At 43.4% G+C, this 21,315-nt stretch overlaps 1 protein-coding gene across 3 annotated transcripts in view; it reads left to right on the forward strand.

Annotated features, from left to right (window-relative positions):
- RBL1 (RB transcriptional corepressor like 1) overlaps positions 1 to 21,315 on the forward strand; it is a 28,243-nt gene that overhangs the window by 2,572 nt on the left and 4,356 nt on the right. Inside the window, exons 4-19 of one of the 3 annotated variants that reach the window (XM_032126825.1) lie at positions 295 to 359; positions 451 to 579; positions 671 to 831; positions 1,554 to 1,603; positions 3,249 to 3,432; positions 4,820 to 4,986; positions 6,842 to 6,954; positions 7,493 to 7,596; positions 8,141 to 8,278; positions 9,861 to 10,025; positions 10,198 to 10,333; positions 13,240 to 13,506; positions 15,627 to 15,805; positions 18,129 to 18,305; positions 19,712 to 19,783; positions 19,969 to 20,053. In XM_032126825.1, the coding sequence (XP_031982716.1) occupies positions 295 to 359; positions 451 to 579; positions 671 to 831; positions 1,554 to 1,603; positions 3,249 to 3,432; positions 4,820 to 4,986; positions 6,842 to 6,954; positions 7,493 to 7,596; positions 8,141 to 8,278; positions 9,861 to 10,025; positions 10,198 to 10,333; positions 13,240 to 13,506; positions 15,627 to 15,805; positions 18,129 to 18,305; positions 19,712 to 19,783; positions 19,969 to 20,053 (2,192 nt within the window). The remainder of the gene's footprint in view (positions 1 to 294; positions 360 to 450; positions 580 to 670; positions 832 to 1,553; positions 1,604 to 3,248; positions 3,433 to 4,819; positions 4,987 to 6,841; positions 6,955 to 7,492; positions 7,597 to 8,140; positions 8,279 to 9,860; positions 10,026 to 10,197; positions 10,334 to 13,239; positions 13,507 to 15,626; positions 15,806 to 18,128; positions 18,306 to 19,711; positions 19,784 to 19,968; positions 20,054 to 21,315) is intronic. The other 2 variants (XM_032126826.1, XM_032126827.1) reach the window with 2 other exon arrangements.

Genomic DNA, 21,315 nt, shown 5'->3' on the forward strand with positions numbered 1-21,315 from the left:
GGTGACACCAGCAGAATAGTGTGGCAGGGTCAGAGGCAGCCTTTGGCTTGGGAACGGGGTCGAGAAGTTGTGGATGTGTGCAGGACACTCTTGGAGCCAGGTCGGGCACTGTCTGTTGGGCAGTGAAAGCTGAACTCAGGACGTGTAGCTTAGACTGGGCCTTAGTGTGGAATTAAGACAGCAGCTCCAGCTGTTGTTTTGAGCAGGGAAATGGAATGAAATTTGTACTGTAGAACAAGGTTTGGCTTCTTGGAACTGAAGAGTAATTTCTCCCCCCATTTTTCTCGTTGACAGGCGGGTGCCATGCAGCGTCAAAGATCTCTTCAACTTCTGCTGGACTCTCTTTGTGTACACTAAGGGTAGGCTGGTTGCTTTGCCTGCATGGTTTGTATACATTCCCAGCTGTGAACTTCTGTTGTGTTGCTTGACGTGATGTGCTGTCTCTTAAAGGTAATTTCCATATGATTGGAGATGATTTAGTAAATTCCTATCATTTACTTCTGTGCTGCTTGGACCTGATTTTTGCCAATGCCCTTCTGTGTCCAAACAGAAGAGATTTGCTAAATCCATCATTTAAAGGTATGGTGGGGACAGATTATTTACAATCAACTGTGCTTTGTTCTTTTGGCTCATTTGAAATGAGGTTGAAGGTTGGTTGTCTTGTTCCCAGGCTTACCCGTGGAATTCCACACTCTGGAGATCAAAGCCTCCGAGGACCCTCCCTGCATCATTGCCATGCTCTGCGAGCTGCACGACGGGCTCCTCGTGGAAGCCAAAGGCATAAAGGAGCACTACTTCAAGCCATACATTGCAAAGCTGTTTGATAGGAAGGTACAGCTCACGAGTTTTATGAGCACACGGTGGTGCTCTGTGATGGTCTCGAGACCGTTTAAGTCCTGCAGGTTCCACAGGAGAGAGCAAAGGAAATGAGCAAAGGAACTCGGGCTGGCTCAGGTTTTCTTTGTATTTTAGCAGGAGCAGAATTCCCTCATGCTTTTCATGCTGGGTGCTGTAAGGCCTCCTCTGTTTCGGCTTTTTATGTCGGTGAAGAATCTTTGCTTTCCTGTCTTGGCAGTGTGAAACTGAATCATGAAGGATGGTGTTTTCTTCAGGCAAAATAAGGGATCTCCTTGTGAAATAATTGTATGGGATGTCTGTCATGGGAGTGTGGGTCCTGCTGCTTGTCTTGAAGTTGAGCAAAATGCTTTGGAAGGAGAGACTGAGGTTGCAGACCTGTCTAGTTCTGACCCTGGAAATGTTTTCCATGCTCTGTGGAAGCTTCTTTGTAGTTGCCCATCAAGCCAGTCCCTAACCCAGCAGTGAGCAGATGTTACACTGCAGGGCTGGCTCTGAGCAGTGGATTTGTCTGGAGCTTGGATCCAGTTGGGCTTTGTACTCTGTCTTGGTAATGGCAGTGTAGCCCTTTGGTCTAGGCAAAAAAGAGTCCAGTTATGCACCTAAATCTCATTTCTTTTTGACTAAAACCATCATGCCCTCACACTTGGAACAGTTTTTATTTTATTATCTAAGATATTTCTGCTTTTTATTCTTAGATCTTAAAAGGAGATTGTCTGTTGAATCTTTGCAACTTTATAGAAAATAGGTAAGTTACAACTTTTTTTCTTAATCATAGGGCTTGGTTCATGTCAAAGCACAGGCCTTTGTGTACTAAAGCTCAGTTTTCCTGTTCTTTTGTCTTGCCATACCTAATGGGTTTTGATTATTTGACCATCAAAGTTTCCCTCTGGCTGAAGCACTTTCTGGATCTGAGGTGTGGCTGATGTCAGGGGTTCAGCCTGCAGAGGTTCTTTCTTAATGTCACTTTCTTTGGTGCTTGCTCTGATTTTCTGGAACTGTAACCTTTGAATAATGTAATGCAAATCAAAACCTTGGCTCTGAAGGTCACAGATATGTTTCTGTACACATATTATGCCCAAGTAGGGAAATGTCTCAATTTATTTATCAATCTCTATTTGAGTGTGTAAATCTGGATGCAGCAGATGGGCTCAAAAGAAAAGGAAGCAACAATTGCAAAACCACAAAAAAGAGGTGAACAATTTCTGTGGGAGGCAAGTGTAGTTGTTTCAGAAACTTTTTGAATTCACCTCTGAAAGCTACTTTAAAGGCAACCTATAAAAAAATCCTTGTGGGGTTTTTTTTTGCCTTTTGCAAAAATACTTATTAATTTGTTTTTGCCTTTTGTTTGTGAGCTTTTAACTTATTGGTTTGCTTTGGGAATTTTGAGCAAAGACTCAGTTGTTTTAACAATGCAGATAGCACCTCAATTTAGTTGTAAACTCATGTTTCTTTGATCACTGAACATTGAATTTCTCTTAGTATTTCTTCTACTTAAAAATTAATAGTACTGCTTCAGTAACGGTGTCATAGGGAATGATGCAGTAGTCCCTGTTCTTTTGCAAGTAGTCTGACATCTAAAAGATGCTTGTAAGCATCTCTGGGGGGTTTTTTTGTCCAACTTCCCACAGATCTTTACTTTTTCCTAAAAGACATGGGGAAGCTGAACCTGATCCAGTCAGGTTTCCTGTGGGATCACAGAGTTGCTTGCGTCATGAATTCATTGTTATATTCCATTATTATATGTGCTGGAACTGCATTCCTGGCCCAACTGCAGGCAGGATTTATTGACACAAGCCATTTCTGATTTTCATCCAGGAGTTACATTCTGCTTCCCAAGTACATGTTTAAAGCTTTACAGCCTTGGTGGGATTAAGCATTCCTTTTTTCCAGTGGGGTTTGCTGGAATAAAGGAAATGAAGGATTTGTTTGGTCTCATGTGCCAGTGGGGGTTTTAGAAATGGAACCCAGGCCGGTAACTCCTCCATTTCCCCTCCTCTGCACCGTTAGGAAAATTACGGGCTACAGTGGCAAATCTGGAAATCCAGCAGAGCAAGCTGGGTGCAGTTCTCATTGGTTGCTCCATGTGTGCGCAGATTTAACCTCTGACCAGCTGAGCACTTCCAGACTGGTTTATTCACAACTGGTGTGAAAACAAAGTTGTTTTTTTCCCTCTTCTTACTGAGATCCAAATGCTGGTGGAAGAGTGATCCCTGCAGTGATCCTGGAGAGGTTTTGGGTCCAAGGGCAGGCAGGGATGACCAGGGGCAGGTTGCTCAGGGAGGTGGAAACAGCCCTGCTGTCCAGAGCATGGAACTCTGACCCTGTGTTGCTTTGGGTTTTACCTGCACTCCTCGGGCACCTTTGGTATCAAACCTGGGTTTCTCTTTCAGTAAAGCACTGAATAAAGAGTATGAAGAGTATGTTCTGACGGTGGGTGACTTTGATGAGAGAGTTTTCCTGGGAGCTGATGCTGAAGAAGAAATTGGCACTCGAAAATTCCCTGCAGATGTACCAGGAGAGAAAACGGCAGCAAGCACTCACGTGGAATGTCATCTGCAGCAGCATTTTGAAAAGGTGATTCATTTAACATGGCAAGCTCACTTGAAGTTCTCCTTCAAGTTTTCCCATCCTTATATACTCTTTGAATCCTCGAGGTGACTTGGAAGATGGTGGATACGGTGCTGTCTTGCTAAGGAGAAAAGGTGGTATCTGCTTTACTGTAGAATTTTTAAAATAATTCTTCCTTAAACAGAATGAGAGCACTTTCATGTGTATAGTCTGGTTTTTTCCGAGAAAAATCAGTATGTAGTTAATACCCAAATATGTAGGTCATAGCTTCATTTATACCCCATAATCATAGCACTGAACCTTGACACTGAATTCATTTGTTCTCCCACTGTTTCCTTTCTTAGGAAAGGAAAAGTCAACTTTCCTACTCTTCTATGGAAAAAAAAGATTCATGCATAAACCTCAACAAAGTCTCTCTTCATTACAAAAAGTAGCCTATAAACAGAGTTGATGTTTCACTGTGTTTAAAAATGAAAAATGTATTTAATGAAGTTGGCATGCAGGAAAACAGTTGCTTGATTACTTTTTAATCTTGGATAAGGGGAAAAATAGTACTGGCTGTGTGAAAGAACCATATGCTGTTTGATTTATATGTCAATTAAAAAATAATTCTTAACTCTAAGATGCTGTTGCTAGTATAAATGAATCATATGTCTTAGCTTTTTCTCCCAAGTATTGGTGTATTTCATATTCAGGCAAATTAAAGACAGGGGTTTGGCATGGGTTTTATTAATTCTGAGCTTCAGTTTCTGTAGTGTAATAATATTACTGTTTATGCATAATGACTGCAGGCTTAACCTTTTCTCATTATTTGCCTTGTATCTTCAGAATGTTGTCAGTTCAGATTATTAAATCCAAAAACTATTATGTCACTTCCAGAGAGCAGGATACAAATAGGTGAGTGCAGTCTGCTCAGTGCCGCATCATCCTTTGGATGAAGGGAGGCCCATTTCCCAAGGAATGTTTTCCTGTGAACCTCTCCTGTGCAGCTCTGCCACCCACTCCTTGTGTCACCCAGCTAATGCAGTCAGGGACTAGAATGGAAGTGTGTACTTCCTCTTCCTGACCCTGTATTTTCAATGTTCAAATGAGCTTAAAAATCTACAGGTTTTAGAATTTTAGCTCTTAATTTACTGTATTTTAGTTGTAAAAAACCTTTGCGTTAGATTTTGGCTGCTTGAAGATTTGTTATATTTTATATTTATGGAGTCCTGGGAGAACTTTGGCTCATTTTCAGTCACTTCTGAGCTCACAGGTTTGATGAAGCCTTCACGTGGTTGTACTAGTGGTCATTTTAATCTTTGAAGGAATTTTGCAGGAGATGCTCATTTGGAAGGTTATTGAATCAGTTTTGTTGGCTGATTTCTATTTATTATTTTTCTCTGTCTGACAGAAAAGGTCATTTGCACCTTCAACTCCACTGACTGGCAGAAGATACCTGCGAGAAAAGGAAGCTGTCATCACTCCCGTGGCTTCGGCCACACAGAGCGTGAGCCGTTTGCAGAGCATGGTGGCTGGGTTGAAAAATGCACCAAGTGAACAACTTACAGCTATTTTTGAGTGAGTATGACCACTTCAGCTGCTCCGATTGACACAGAAACTCATCTTTTGGCTTTTTTTTCCTTTGGAGCAGAATAATTTGGTCTGTGTTTCTGTATTACTGTTGAAGGATCTTCTGTTTTCTCAATGATCCCATCTAGAGAAGGAACCCCCATCTGACTTGTCACCATTGTTGTATTAATGGAGCTTCAGCTTTTGCTGATGTTAATTTGTCTGTCTGCTTGAAAGCCAAATGCCTTTTTTGTTTGTTTACATTTTAAATGAGTACTTCTCAATTAAAAGATGTGGTAACCACGTTGGCAGAGGTTTTGGAGGAGGGTGGAAATGTTCAGGTGAATAAGCTGCAGTCTTCACTCCCAGCTGGAAAGTTAAAACTAAAAGCAGCCTACAGGCTCCCCATTTCTCCTTCACATTACTTCAGGGTGTGTTGGTGTAACCCTGTGGCACAAGGATGAGCCTCACAGTGACCCTGGTCACTGTCAGTGCTGACCTTGAATAGCAGCAGCTGTGTTTCCCACTGGGGATGTTCTGGTGGCTGTTCCCTGAGCATAGCTCATAAAAAACAGCAGTTGAATAGTAAAGACCTGTAAAGATGCTGGGTGTTTTCCTAATATCTTTCCAAGTTAAGGTCCTGCTGTGTTATGGTATAAGGTCTCCAGGTGTATTTTTATAAATCAGAATGGACATTTAATATTAGCACTTAGTATTTCAAGTGCAGAAGCAATGTTTTTTTAAAGTAACCATCATAAACAAGTGAAAAATACTACTTAGAGTTCTCATCTTTGGAGTGATGTATATTTGAGTTTTCCTAGCACTAATTCTTAAAAGTTTACAACTGCTCAGCAGGATTTGTTTTGAATGTTTCTTTGATTGATTTTGTAAGGACTGATACTATTTATACTATACAGTTAAGACATTAATGTGTCTGTAATCTCTAATAAAACATGTGTTTGTTCCAAATAGTAAACCAGTCTGTCAAGAGAGAGGTAAATATTAAAATGGGAACAAGAATTGAGTAAGCCTTTGGTAAGAGCTGTGATGAGTACTTTGCTCATCTTGGATACAAACTGAGCAAGCACTGGGGTGTATATACTGTGTCCCTGGAAGAAGTGGAGGAACTGTAGTTTGGTCTGTGTAATATTCTATGCTTTTCAGTATTTTCTTTTTCAAATTAAAATTCCATGGAAAAAGCTTTGAAGTTAATTAGAAGGCTTTGTTCAAAGAGAAACCTTAGCTGATTTTAGTTCTGGCTTTTCAGAGTAGTTTAGTGTCTTAATTTGACACCAGCTACAGGCCACTGTCCTCTAAAACAGAGTTGCTAGAAAATTCAGAAGCATTCAGAAAGAGCATTTCCAGCCAGAGATACTCTGGCCCTTTTTTATGACAGGGACAATGTGGAGTTCATCAGTTTTCTCAGTCCTGGTAGGAAATGGGAAGATGCTGCTGCCTTTTGCCTCTGAGCTTTTCTGCACTCCCTCAAACTGAGCCTGGCCTGTGTGGTCTCATGGGTGCCTTTGGTTGCTTGGGTGCCTGTTGTGGCATCCTTACCACTGCCTTGCTCCTGGCAGGTTCATCTTTCTCCTCACTGTACTGCTGTTGTTGTTGCTTTCTCCCATGTTTGTTCCAAGATCTGCATATCCCCCCTGGCCCTGTTAGGAAGAGAGGACACAATACTTGTGTATGTTTTATGTTTTCCTCTGTCTGTGTAATACAGGTTATTGCTGATGAGGAATGCTCAGTATAATTGGCTTGTCATTATATTTTGGTTTTATGGTTGTTGTTGTTTCTTCATATTTATTCTTTTTAACTGGATATTAATTTATACAAACAAGGCTTTCTTTGCCTTTGGCTTCAGGTCTTGTGCCCGCAGCCCCATGGAAAGCATCATGAGCAGAGTGAAGGAAATCGGTGAGACCTTCTGTTGCAGGTACACTCAGTCAACAGATGAGCAGCCAGGATCTCACATAGGTATGGAGTGAAAGGCATGGGGTGTTTCAAAATGCTAAACCAGGGCAAACAGAATGCATACCTCTACTGTTCTCTGTATTTAATGTAGTGGAGCTGGTTTTATCCCAGGATACACCCAAACAGAAAACTGCTGCTGTCAAACAGTACACTGTAAAGAACAAAAATTTATGGAAGAGTAAACCCAAGGCTGCAGTTCAAACTGGGATAACCAAGAAGTCATGGAAAAGCAACTCTTAACAAGTGTAAACTTGCATTCTCATTAGCTTTAAAATTTAAAGGAAAATGAAAGCAAATAGGTAAATTATTATGGCAAAATTACATCACAAGAAATATTACAATAAATAATCCTTTAAAATATTTATGGAATTTCATGCTGTGCTTCAGACTAGTGGATTTCTGAACTTTTTGTTTGTTTGCAAAGTCTGTACATACACACATGCACTATTATTTTGGATGAGGACAGGTGCTGGTCAGTTTAGTCTTAACACCTTTTGTACCAGTGGCATTGGACTTCATCTCCGTTGGTTTTAAATTTCAGATTTTGCTGTAAACAGATTAAAACTGGCAGAGATCTTGTACTATAAAATCTTGGAGACCATAATGGTGCAAGAAACACGGAGACTGCATGGGAAGGATCTGACTGTAAGTAAAGAACCAGTGAAAGAGTAGAACACTTTTTGTGACTGTTTCTTGGAGTTTATCTTCAGGCAGTTCCAGAACAAAGCACTGTAAAGCACTCTGTGTATGTTGTTAATGCTAAAACGGGGAAATACATGGAAGCTGCCAAAATCTCTTTTTTCCTATTATTTAAACTAGTATAACTGTCATAACTAAACATCTGAATTTGTGCTGCCTTCTAGAATCACAGCTTTTTGGACAGATAACTTTTATTCTCTTCTTTATCCAATGAACAGTATCAGTACTTCATGTTTGACAGCACTGCATTTGCTCTGCTTTATGAGGCACAACAAGGAGGCCAGTTCATTTGTCCACAGCATGCAAAATTGATAGTTCTGGTGGTGTTACTCTACTTCTGGTCTCCTCAACTTCCCTGTGAAAAAGAGGTGGTAGATGGGAGACGAAGCCAACTTCTTTCCAACAATAAGCTGTGTAATGTTAGTGCCACAAAATTCCAGCTGCTGTTTCCCAAACCTGAGGCCAGTGCCATTTTCTGTGATCTCTCCAGGCTCTGCTGGAACAGGATCTCTTTCACCGCTCCCTCCTGGCATGCTGCTTGGAGATTGTGCTCTTCGCTTACAGCTCCCCTCGCACCTTTCCCTGGATCATTGAAGTTCTTGACCTCAGGCCATTCTATTTCTATAAGGTAAATGAACATGGGCTCAGGACAGGATCTGTATTAAAAATGGCACATTACTGCATGGAGAGTCGTAGAGAATGATGCTCTTCCTCCCTAGGGAAAGAGGTAAAACAAGGACTGATATTAACTATGCATTAGGCCTATTCTAAATTCTGGCTGTCCTGAAATGTATTACTTGGAAGGTGTAATGCCAGAGCTGAAGCTGAAATACAAAGCAAAAAACCCCATTTTGTAAACGGTACTGATCTGTAACATACTGCTGATGAGCTTTTACTAGGCTAAAGCATTCAAGCATATATTTTGTTGATATTTATATTTATTGACTGCAATGTAGTTCTGAAATAGCAGATACAGCTCTGAAATGTTGCCTTTGGCTGCTACTACTTATCACAGGCTTGCTTTTGCTAAGTTTGGGGGTTTTTCTTTATGTAGCAGAATGCAGAATATCTTTTCCAGGGTGTTCTCTGGTTTTGTTCTTTATTTAACCGTATTTCCCCCACCTCCAGTGTAACTTGTTTTTTGACTACTTCAATCCTTTTATCACCTATCCATATGCCTCCAGTTTTTGCTGGATTCCTAGCAGCTTACTGGGGTTAGTCCTGAATAAATCGAGTAGTTCTGTTTAGATGACAGCGACCAAAAAATGGAAGCCTTTGGAAAAGCTGGTTCATAGTCTGTCCTTCCTTTTTCCTTTACTCCTCAGCTGTAGGGCAGTACTGGAGCTGTAACAAATCTGTCAATATTGCTGTGGCTGTTGGTAGCCTCCATCAAAACTGGTGCACATGCAACTTTGTGCAGCATATTTATGTTTGATTTGAATTTTCTCAGCTGTTCAGTATCCTTGCAGCACGCTTATTTGGACAAAAGTTGCCCTCTCAAAGGCCTCACACAAGAGAGACTTGTGTGATATTTGTAACTTTGTTCTCTGGGTGTAGTTTCTGTAGCAGGAATAACTAAATGTATCAGTAGATCTTCCAGGGAAGTTTTATGGCATTTCCATCTCTGAAGCTTTAGAAAAACAGGCTGAATGCTCCTCTGGTAGGAATAACCCAGAGTGGCTCTTGTGCTGGAGTGTGATACTGCAGGGGATCGGTCAACTCTGTTCAACCCCCATTTGTCCATGTTTAAGGGTTCTGAGTGCTTCTTAAATTAAACTTTAAGCAGTGGTTTTCAGCTCCTCATGTTATGGGCTGCTTGTTTGAGAGGAAGGAGAGCTGGAATGCTGGGACTGTCACGTTCCCTGCTGAGCAGCTGTACGTGTTCACATCTCCCAGGTCAGTGCTGCGTGTGCCCAGTGCTTTCACTTGTGCACAGTTAGAAGTGGTGAGAGAGGACCCTAAAAACCCCTGGAGTGGATTGTTCTGCACTGATGGCATATCTGCTGTCCTCTTCCAGCTCCTGGGTTGCTTTGGGAAAGGGGGTTAAAAAAATGATGGACCAGAGGAGGGTTGGGGAAGATGAAGATGCGAGGAGGAGGCTGGAGCACTCTGTGTTGATGTTTTGAACAGGAGCCTGAAATAACTAACAGTTTGATGGTGTTAAACATGAGTGATGTGACATTGCTCTGTGTGTGTGTCATTGCCATCAGGTTATTGAAGTGCTGATTCGGTCTGAGGAAGGACTTTCCAGAGACATGGTGAAGCACCTCAACAGCATCGAGGAGCAGATTCTGGAGAGTCTGGCCTGGACTCGGAACTCGGCACTCTGGAATGCACTTGAGGCCTCAGAAAACAAAGTCCCAACCTGTGAAGAAGTATGTGATCTGTCTTCCTGTTACTAGGAAATTCATGTTCTTTTTCTCACTTGTTGTTTTATACAGAAAACTGTTCAAATGAGCCCATTACTGCAGAAAATCTTCTATTAATAGATGTCACAAAGAAGGGAAATTAATTTGTTATCTTACCCTGACATTTCTTATTTCCCAGGTAATATTTCCCAGTAATTTTGAAGCCAGCAATGGAGGAAGTGGGCTTGGGCACTTGCCTATGATGCCATTATCTCCCATAATTCATCCTCGAGTGAAAGAGGTTCGAACAGATCTTGGTGGGAATTTAAGACGAGGTATGTTCAAGGCTTCTGATATTACTTGAATCTGTGAATTTGGGGTTTTAAACTTCTTTGTAGTTGCAAAAAGCAACCTTGAATCTGAATTGAGCATTTGGAATTGTGAAGTCCCTTATTTGATCAAGGAAATGTCTAGATGCACCCAGTCAAACCAGTGCTGTGACTCACTGGCAGCAGACAGTGGTGATGGTGCTTCCCTTCTGGACTGGAGCAGATTTTGCTGCTGGTTTGATGCCAGGGTGACCTTACTCTGAGGCAGGTTGTCATCTAATCACTTACTGTCCATTGATGTTTGGATTTTTCCAGGCTCTTTTTTTTTTTTGCTTTCTGTTTGTTTATTCTCAGTGGGTTTGACTGGCTTTTAGGTGACTTTTTTTTAATGGCATGATAAAACTACATTTATTCCTGCTTCCTACAGAACTGTTTTTGTGCAGGGGTGGAGGACAATGCTTTGCCTGCAGTGTTCTGTCCTCTGAAGAACTGCTCTTTGCAGATTCCTGGATCTCACACAGAACTGTCTCCTGACACTGAGGGTGCAGAAGCAGTGCCAGCTCTGCTGTTTCCTTTGCATGCTTCTCCAGTTAGGACTTGCTGCTTTCATTGTATCACAGACACTGGTCCGTATGTTCTTGCAGGTGCACCATGGACTGATGGGTTGTGCAATGTTGTCTCTTTCGGTGTTTTTCTGGCAACAAACAAGACTGTTTGGTGTTTTTTAAAATACTCCTTAGGAAGGAGATGTACAAGCAGTTGCTGTAAGTGTTAGGGTTCCCTGTTTGATGGAAGAGGAACCAGATTGGAGATGGTGTCATATATGGGGAAGGCTGTGTGAGACACAGCCTTGTATATGAGGATCTGGTACTAGAGGCTTCTCCTAAATTCAGTTGGAGAGTGGTGGGGATAGGAAATGTTTATTTGTCTTCGGTACCAAGAGAATCATCTTGGCAGAGTTGGAAGTAAGGTCTCCAATCAGTCTTACATGGCCAGTTATCCAGACAGTTTCTGATTCATGGGAAATAGGAAACTGTTGTCTCTGGTATTGTCACAGACTGCAGCAGAAATGCAAAAAGCCTGTGAACAGAAGCCTGTACATTAGTGCTGTGTACTTCAGGCTTACTACTGGAGTAAATGTTTGAAAGCAACAGAAAGGCCTGAGAGGAACTGGGGGTGCGTGAGGGTGGGGTCAACTGACTGAGGTTGGTTTAGAGGGAGTTTGAAAGCCAGAGCACAGGGAAGACAGCATGTCCAAGGGATGTGGGCAGGGTTCCTGTAGAGGAATGTGTTCACAGGAGTAACGCTTGCAAATATTACTGATTGCTAAGCTGACTGGAGTGAGTACCTGTGATCCTGCGTGTTCCTCAGTCCCTGTGGATCAGAGTGGCTGCTCAGCTTCCATGTGATACTTGATGGCAGAACTGTGCCGTGTGGGGTGACCCCAAAATAAAAGGAGTCAGTCAGACTGTAGATATTGTTCTTAACACTTCAGAACAGTGAACTCTAAGAGCAGGCCTGAGCTACAAGTGATCTCTGGTGGTGTAGTTGTGTAGTGGTTTTGGTTCAAAATATTAATTACTTACTTCTTTTCCTTCTGTGAGATAAGAATTAGGAGAAAAGCAAAGCAGGCACAAACCTTAAACAGTTGCAGTACAATGAAAGAATTTTATTACTAATAGAATTAAAAGTAAAGAGAAAATAACAAAAAAATTAAAGCAAATCCCTCCCCCCCCCCCCCACTTTCCAGCACTTCTCTCCTTTTACCCAGCTTGCACAAAGGATAACAGAACATGGGATTTTAGTCAGTGTTCCAGTTCTTGATAAGTCTCTTTCTTATGCTTAAGGAAAAAGGGTTTTCTTCAGTTGCATGTGGTTCCCAAACTGCTACTAACAGCAGACCCGCGCGGAAGCAAACAATCTGCTGTGTGTAAAACATCTCTCCCATGAAAAATCTCACAGTTCCTTCACACTGCAAAACATGGGCCATCACATGGGGTTATTAATCTTTTTAAGTTATTTTGGCCTGCACACAAAGGCTTTTCTTCACCACAAGTCTCTAACAGCCTCTTACTACTTCTATATAGCCTGGCATAGGCACTCTTCACAATCTTCACAGGCCACACGAGGATGCTCCATCCCCCCATGTTCTTTAAATGGATTAAAGAGACAAACAGTTTGTGGTATTACAGTTTCTTACCATGGCATGCAAGAAGGTTTTTAAGCTCCGCGCGAGAATCGCGGCACCGCCCTCTTTTCTCCCGTCGCCATTTTCAGCTTCGTCTCACGTCACTCACTTTCTCTTTCTCTCTGACTCTGAAGCTGCCATGTTGAGGAGCATTCTTGTTCAGGCTTTACGGTGGGGAAAAGCCTCGCTCCCTCTGTGCTGCTGGCTGCGTGGTGTCCTCTTCAGTTCAGCACGAAGTGTGCTGGCTGCAGACAGGAGGCTCTGCCGGCTCCCGCTGGCTCCGCCGGCTCCGCATGGAGAGGAGAGGGACCCGCCTGTCCCCAGAAGCCGCGCTGGATGGGTTTAGCTGTGAGCACTCCATGGTGGTTTTATCTGCCTGCGGCTCTGGGACAGTCCCCCCCAGTGACCCAGAGTCCGTGCCGCAGCGTTGGGAAAGGGGGGAAGGGGCAGTGGCCCCGGCCCGGCCCGACGGGGCCGGGAGGCTCGGAGCCCCCCCCACCTTCTAGCAGGCGAGCTCAGACAAAAAGGGGAAGTCCCGCCTTTCTGTGCCGTTTAAATATGTAAATTGTGAGATGTGTCATTGGTCTAAAAGACTGTCCGTCAACTCAGGGTCAACCCAATACAAGTTGGAAGATGGCCTTTCCCCTTCTCTGCAGAAGTATTCCCATTAAGCTGCTGTTGTTAAGGTTTTGTTGGGTTTATTTTTTCTTCCTTGACATGCCAGATATGCAGCCATTGTCTCCAATCTCCGTTCACGAGCGCTACAGTTCTCCTACAGCTGGAAGTGCTAAGAGAAGGCTCTTTGGAGATGACAGCCCCAAAGAAATGCAGATGGAAAAAATTGTAACGAAAGGAACTAAGCTGACAATTGCTCCAGCGTCAAGCATTGGTACTGAAAACACGTCAGCGTCTCCTGGCCAGACAGTGTTGACCATAACAACTGCTACAGGACCAGGAAAAGCAGGACAGAAGGTCACTATCCCACTGCATGGTAAGAATTACTGGTGTTTTTCTTCCCTACTAGATGTTTTCCTTGCTCTTAAGATAGGCTTAGACCAACCATGCATCTTGAACATGTATTGCTTTTTCTTTTTAAAAAAACAGTTACTTTGTCAACAACAACTATCTTGGTTTGAAGGACAGGTGTCTGCCAAGGAAGGTGGGAACCTCCGTTGGAATGGAAAATGTGACCCCCTTCCCTCCAAATTATGATCACTTTGAAATTTAGGGGCTTTCAGGCAGAGCTACGGGAGAAGGAGCAGCAGCTCTTTGCTGGTGTGTGTGTGGGTGCCAAGGCACACAAACAGCAGCGCCGGCAGCACCAACGAGCAGCAGCAGAGCCCAGGGCCGGCCTCTCCCGGCCGCAGGCCCTTTCCCCTCGGTGCAGCTCCGCTCGCGGCCGCCAGGGGCGCTGGTGGCTCCCGGCCGGGCAGGGCGGCTGCGGGGATTCCCCCGCGCCTGCAGGGGGCGCTGTGGCGCCAGCTCGGCCGCCTCTGCACGCGGTGATGGCGGCCGGGCCGGCGGGAGGGATGGAAAAGGGGCTTCCTTGGCAAAGCCCCAGGGGCAGCCGGGCCCCTCGGGTGCCGCTCGGGAGCCGGAATGGAGCGCAGCAGGAACCTCGGAGCGGCGGCTGCCGCAGCGGAGCCGGGCGCACCCGGGTGGCAGACAAAGCGTAGCAGAAAATTCCACAGCCGTAGCAGGAGCCGCGGGGTGTCCCGGCGGGCACGGGGGGTCGGGTTAACGTGCACTGAAAGAGCCGGAGCAGCGGCAGAAAGCAGCGGGGCCCGGCAGCGGCAGGCGGGCTCCCAAAGCAGCTGCCGCACGCAGCCGGGAGATGCGCTCTCCGGGAATGGGGAGGGGGTCGAGGTCGGGGTCTTTTCCCCTGAGGAACCCAAACAGATGGCAAGGGTCCTTTCTGGTGAGGCAGGGTACCAGTAAGGTCCCAGTTCAATGGCTGGTCTCACTAGCAAAGGCTCACCCATGGCAGGAGAAGCAGTACAGGGCTGGGCTCTGGCGGCAGCAGTGAATTCTCCCCCAGTACACAGCAGCTCGACCGTCCTCCTCCGAAGCCAACAGCAAGAGAGGGCAAGGAGCTGAGCCCAGCCCCTCACCACTGAGCCAAAATCTCACGGTACCTTTTCCCTTCCAAAGAGAAAAGCTCCCAGGTAAAGAGAGTAGCCAGCTGCACCTTTCCCCTCAATCTTCGCAACTTCTTTTCTCTCTCGTAAGTACTGGTCGTTATTGTCTCTTGGGAACTTATGGGAGAAAATTCCCTGAGAGAAAGAAAACAAAAGGAGCAATCCTAACCTCCAGCAACAACAAAAAAGCTTAAGTTTATATTGATGTCATCTCCTTGGAGACATCTGATCCCTGGCAAGCACACTGAGGATTTCTCCTCTTGAAGAAAAGTTCATGGAGTTTGTGCTCCTTCCAGTTATACCTCACACATTAAGCAGTATTTTGGTTCTCAGCTCCAATAATGATTTACTGCAATTTGTCTTAATTTGGTCTGTTATAATCTCAAAAGGCTCTGGAACTTCTGGATAAGGGTTACATGTTAACATTAGCAAAATACTTTGTGACTTCTGTTTTGTTGAAGTTGGGTGATGCTTGAATATTTCTGAAAATGATGCATGAGCAATGAGTTTATAGCCATTTCTTAATTTAAAAATCTGGTCTACAGTTAAAGATAAAAAGAAATCTCTGCATGTCTCATGTTTAAGGAGATTTTCAGCCAGAAAATTCGATTACTGAGGAAACTAATGAGGACTGTGTAGGATATGCTGTCAGGTTTGAAGAAGAAGAAGAATGCCCACCTTCCCCCAAAAGAGTGGAAAACTAAGTACAGAAATTGTGGTTTCTTGTAAACTTCGTGCTTTCAGATGACCTTTAGAAAAGACCATTCACATTCAGAGTCACCTTTTAAACCTTACCAGAAATGTAATTTTTACCATTTCTGAAGACTCTGAGGGACAGAGTCTTTTTAGACTGTAATATAGAGGATGAAATGTCTTTAGTATCAAATGTTCATAAACGAGTTTGATTTGCTGTTTGGCTCTGCAGCATGAGGAGAGCAGCCAGTTTATTTCTGGGTGTGTGTGTCCTCTCCAGGTATTGCAAATGACATGGGTGGGATCACCTTGATCCCCATTTCCATTAATTTAGGCCAGCCATGTAAAGTGGATGCCCAGGCTCCCTGCCACCCTCCTGGGAACCAAGCACAAGAAGTGCAGCTGCCAGCAGCCAGCAAACCGAAGAGAACAGGCTCCTTGGCACTGTTCTACAGGAAGGTGAGTGTCCTTACTCAGAAGTGGTGCTGTACTTCTGCCTTCCCTGTCCAGCTCCCATTACCTTTCAGTCTCCATGTGCCTTTCCCTTGGCCCATGTAGTTCTTATATACCTTGAAGAAGGGAAAAGATGTTGAGTGTTGCAGAGAGTCCAGTTTTCCTCTTTCCACCCATGAGATTTTTTTTTTCTTTTTAATTAGGAGCTTCTGTAAATAAATATCAAAGGCATACTGGTAGATTTTACTTCTCTTGGCTGTTTTCATGTCCCTGTATTTGCAAGGGTTAGACATACCTCACATGAGATGATTCTCCTGTGTCTTGCTCATTCAAAGCTGCGCTGCTGTGGATCTGGCATCTGGAGATCCTCTTTTGCCACTTCTAAGTCTGCCCAGCAGTGCTGGTCTTGCTGGGCTGGGGGCTCAGAAAGCAGTGATGAATAACACAGTAGCTAAAGGTTTCTAGAAAGAATGAGTTTGAAGTATTGCAGGATTTAAAGGTTAAATTAAGAACTGGGTGTGCTTCAGAGAAGCTTCAGATGGCTCCTAGTTGCTTTTGTTTTCAGTGTGAATTGTGTGAGGGGTCTTTGGAGGAGGCAGGATAACTTGGTCTGGATGGCTGCAAAGAATAGATCCCTAAACTAATCTCTCTCAAAAATATTAGATTTTTTTTGCTGTTATTTTCTTACTAGAGAAGTCATTTCCAGAGGTTTTCCCCTTTGAGGGTATCTGTATTACAATACAACTTAAGAAATTCTACAATGAACAATCTTTAAGGTACATCTAAATACAAAAAATAATTTCTGGAAACACTTGTAAGCCACCTCCTTTGTCTGAACTACTGGTTTTTTAGTTTTGCCAGTACAGGCTGTTTCTCTGAGAAAGGATTAAGAACTGATTAGCCACCTGCCAGTAGAGAGCGTTGCATTTTGGAAGTTTTACTCTCACCTGGGGAGTACTTCAAGTCTTTGACTAACCATGTCATAGGTAACATATTCCTCTTAGTTATGAGGTAGAACTAAAACCTTGACTTCACGTTTTTAAATTTCGACCTTCCATTTACAGTGATCATCAGACTCACAATTACAGTTTTTCCCTACTCTCTTTTCTTGCTTCTGTTGAGTAGAGAAAGTGAAAATGACACTACCCCTTCCTGCTTTCCAGCATAAAGAAAGTGCCTAAATAGTTAGTGAGGGATATGGTTGATGCCATGAAGATTTTTGCCTTTTTCTTTTATACCCCTGTTATACCTTTTTACAGCTTCTGTATTCCTAGTGCTTTTTGCCTACATTCTTAGACTTGTTTGTTAAGCTAAGAGACTCAACATCTTAGAAGCTTCGTAGCCAGGGATCAGTGTGCCCCAGACCCCAAGGTCCCCTCCAGAACACATTCTGTAAACCAAGATAGAACCATCCAGGGGAAGGTTCCTTGGGGAGGGGGAGCTCACTTGAACCTCTCATTGGGGAATCTTTGATAGATATGCTAATTAGAAAAGCCTATAATGTTATACCCAATGTTGGGGGGACACACACACACACACACGGAAACACATGGGAGAAGAGAGACACAGAGACACAGGGAAAGACACGGAGGGGTGCATCTCGATGCACATGACCTGGACGTGTGCACCTAAGGATCCTTAAAAATAAATACCAAGGTAAAATCCCTTTTCCCCTTCTAACCGTGTATGCCTCTTGATTTTAAGACCAGGAAAAAGGCATCATGGTATCGAAGCTATAGGCATAATGTTTTTAGGTGGATTTTCTGTAAGGATTAGAGATTCAACAACTGAAGAGTGGACAACTTAGTCCTTGAATCCCAGAATTCCAGAATGGTTTTGGTTGGAAGGGACCTAAAAGATCAAATCATCCCCCCTCCCTGTCATGGGTAGGGACACCTTCCATTAGACCAAGCCCCATCCAGTTTAGCCTTGGACACTTGCAGGGATGAGGCAGCCACAGCTTCTCTGGGCACCCTGTGCCAGGGCCTTACTGCCCTCACAGGGAAGGATTCCCTCCCAATGTCCCATCTAACCCTGCCCTCTGGCAGTGGGAAGCCATTGGCACTCCAAGTCCTTGTTCCAAGTCCCTCTCCAGCTCTTCTAGAGCCCCTTTAGGTGGTGGAAGAGGCTCTGAGGCCTCTCTGGAGCCTTCTCTTCTCCAGGCTGAACAACCTCCACCCTCCCAGACCTCTCTCGTGGGAGAGGTGTTCCTTCCCTCTAATTATCTTTGTGACCCTTAGAGAACAGCTCTGCTTTGAGGTCTTTTATTTCTGCAGGCCTGGATAAGCTTGTTTGGCTTCGCTCTTTCCTGTGTGTCCTTTCCTTCCAGGTGTATCATCTGGCAAGTGTGCGCTTGCGTGATCTGTGCTTAAAGCTGGATGTTTCCAATGACTTGCGCAGGAAGATATGGACGTGCTTTGAGTTCACGTTGGTTCATTGTGCTGATCTTATGAAAGACAGACATTTGGACCAGCTCCTCCTCTGTGCTTTTTATATCATGGCGAAGGTAACACGCAGTTTTAAGAAATTAATGGAATTTTATGTTCAGTTGAAAGCATCAGGTGTGTTGAGCATTTACAGTTTGACTGATTCATTCATGTTATATTACTGGAGGGAAGGGGAAGCTCCTTCGAAGAAGTGGATGAAGTCCCAGGATGGTTTTTCCCTTGTTTTGCATATCTTAGCTCACTGGCTTGTTGATGGAAATTATTGACAGTTTTTCTTCTCTTCTCAAGTGCATTCACAGTGAGCACTGGTTGACACAGGCAAAGCACTGTGTGGTCTTATTGCCCTGTATTTGTTTTCTGTCCCATTTGTCATCTTGACAATCTGTATAACCTGAACTAAAAACTCCATTACAGTTAAGGAATTAGGCAGGTGCAGAAATTTGCAGGAGCAACTGTATTTAGGAAGGTTTCTATTCCCCAAAAATTCTCTTAGCTTTTGATGATTCAGGCTGAGGAATTGAGGTGGTTGCCTGTTACTTGTACTTCATTTCTTACTCCATTTCCCAGCTTTAATTTAAGGTGGTGTGAAACTGGACTATGAAACTGGACTATTGGTTTGACTCAAATTTGAGCTGATGATTACAGTGTCCATCAAGCCTAATTCAGACACAAAGGTTTTGAGGGTGAAATTATTCCATTGAGGCTGGATTACCTTTTCTTGAGGGCAGACAAATGAAGAGGAGCACTATGTGTGGAGGGACACTGATGTTTAAATTGTGACTACCTGTCCTCTTAACTGCAGCATGGGTTAGGCTCACCTGATGTCAATGCTGATAGCAAAGCACTGAATAGTCAGTGCTCTGTATTTTATCGTGTAATTTGTCATTTGTTTTGAGGTTTTTTATAACACAGGCTTTTGAATGCTGTCTCCAGTGCAGTGTGAGACCTGACAGCTTAGCCAGAGACACTGATACATTGTCACCTGGCTCCTACTACAAAATCTGTTGTTTGTCTGCTCTTAAAATTACAAATGTATGGCTGAAAACGAAGCGCTTTAACAAATGAGCTATTTTGAAATAAAAAAGCAAGGTGAAATTGCATGTGTGTACATACCTGCCTAATGTCTGATTCAGGATTTCCCCACTTTCTGTTTAGAAAAGTTAAGGGATCCAGTTTCCAAATTCACAAAAGGCATTTTTGACTTTATAATATTTCCTTTCTTTAATTTTAAGTGTCACTGGAAGAAGGGTCTGGAAAGCATCATAAGCAATAAAAAGCTTTAGTAGCTAAGAAGCAAGGAATTCCTGAACAAGAAAAATCCTTGGTGTTTTCATACTCTTCATCACCAGAGATAAATTTTAAAATTATGTATCCATAGTAATATTAATCAAAAAGCTGCATACTGGACCTGAGCAGCCCGGCCTTCATGCTTGCGCTTGGTCTTCAACAGCCTTTTCTTTTCCAGGTAACCAAAGAGGAAAGAACTTTTCAGGACATAATGAAAAGTTACAGAAATCAGCCACAAGCAAACAGCCATGTAAGTCAAGAGCATTGCATTTACTTTCTGTAAAGCTCATGGGTGGCTTTTGAAGTGTTTGTGCTCATAAGAGGAAAGTCAAATCCTCTGCAGTGTAATACTCGTTCCTGTTCAGTTTGATTTCATCTAGTCTCCTGACTTCCTTGCTTTCCTTGATAAGAGTGTTTTTCCCTGATGTCTTGTAGGTTTATAGGAGTGTCTTGTTGAGAAATACTTCTGGTGATGTCCCATTGGACAAAAATGGAAACCCAGATATGGAGATGACAGAAGGTGAGTACAGCAAAGGAATCTGCTCTTTTCAATAACATGCTTGGGGGCTTTTAAAGAACTGAACTGTCAAGTATTAAGAAATGGAGCAAGTTTTACAGTTTTAAGTATATTAAACAAAAATAAATGTATTGTTGAAAAAGAAACCATCTTGTCAGTAGCTCTCCTGTGTATTAGATATGGAAAATACACTTCCTAGTTGGAAAGAATGTTTAATTTCATTTACTTAAATTTGGTTGCTCAGGGTTGAAGTATTTTCTTAGTATGTCAGTGATACTGTAGTTCTTCTTGGACAGCAACACTGATAACAAAGAAGAATGAAGATAAACAGTACCTGGAATATTATGGTGGGTTTTTTTTAATATCACCTATTCTGAAGACTTAGGGAGAACTTGTTTCAGAAAATAAAAATGGTAACTCTCCAGGACCACCATTTTCTTACATTCAGGTTTCTTTTAAATAGGTAATGTTTTCTTTGCTCTGGGTTAGAGAAGAAAGGGGATGAGAGTAGTATTTGAGAAAAACATGAGAATTGTGCTATGGCTGTTTTGAATGACATGTCAGGAAAGTGAGAGATCACGAGCCCATGTATGAAACCATGAGCAGAGGAGATCACACATGAGCCCATGAGCAGAGGAGATCACACATGAGCCCATGAGCAGAGGAGATCACACATGAGCCCATGAGCAGAGGCAATCATACATGAGCCCATGAGCAGAGGAGATCATACACGAACCCATGAGCAGAGGAGATCACACATGAACCCATGAGCAGAGGAAATCATACATGAGCCCATGAGCAGAGGAGATCATACATGAACCCATGAGCAGAGGAGATCACACATGAACCCATGAGCAGAGGAAATCATACATGAGCCCATGAGCAGAGGAGATCACACATGAGCCCATGAGCAGAGGAGATCACACATGAGCCCATGAGCAGAGGCAATCATACATGAGCCCATGAGCAGAGGAGATCATACACGAACCCATGAGCAGAGGAGATCACACATGAGCCCATGAGCAGAGGAGATCACACATGAGCCCATGAGCAGAGGAAATCATACATGAGCCCATGAGCAGAGGAGATCACACATGAACCCATGAGCAGAGGAGATCACACATGAACCCATGAGCAGAGGAGATCATACATGAGCCCATGAGCAGAGGAGATCATACATGAACCCATGAGCAGAGGAGATCACACATGAACCCATGAGCAGAGGAGATCACACATGAACCCATGAGCAGAGGAAATCATACATG

The sequence above is a fragment of the Corvus moneduloides genome, chromosome 17, assembly GCF_009650955.1.
Source record: "Corvus moneduloides isolate bCorMon1 chromosome 17, bCorMon1.pri, whole genome shotgun sequence".
In the NCBI taxonomy this organism is placed as follows: domain Eukaryota; kingdom Metazoa; phylum Chordata; class Aves; order Passeriformes; family Corvidae; genus Corvus; species Corvus moneduloides.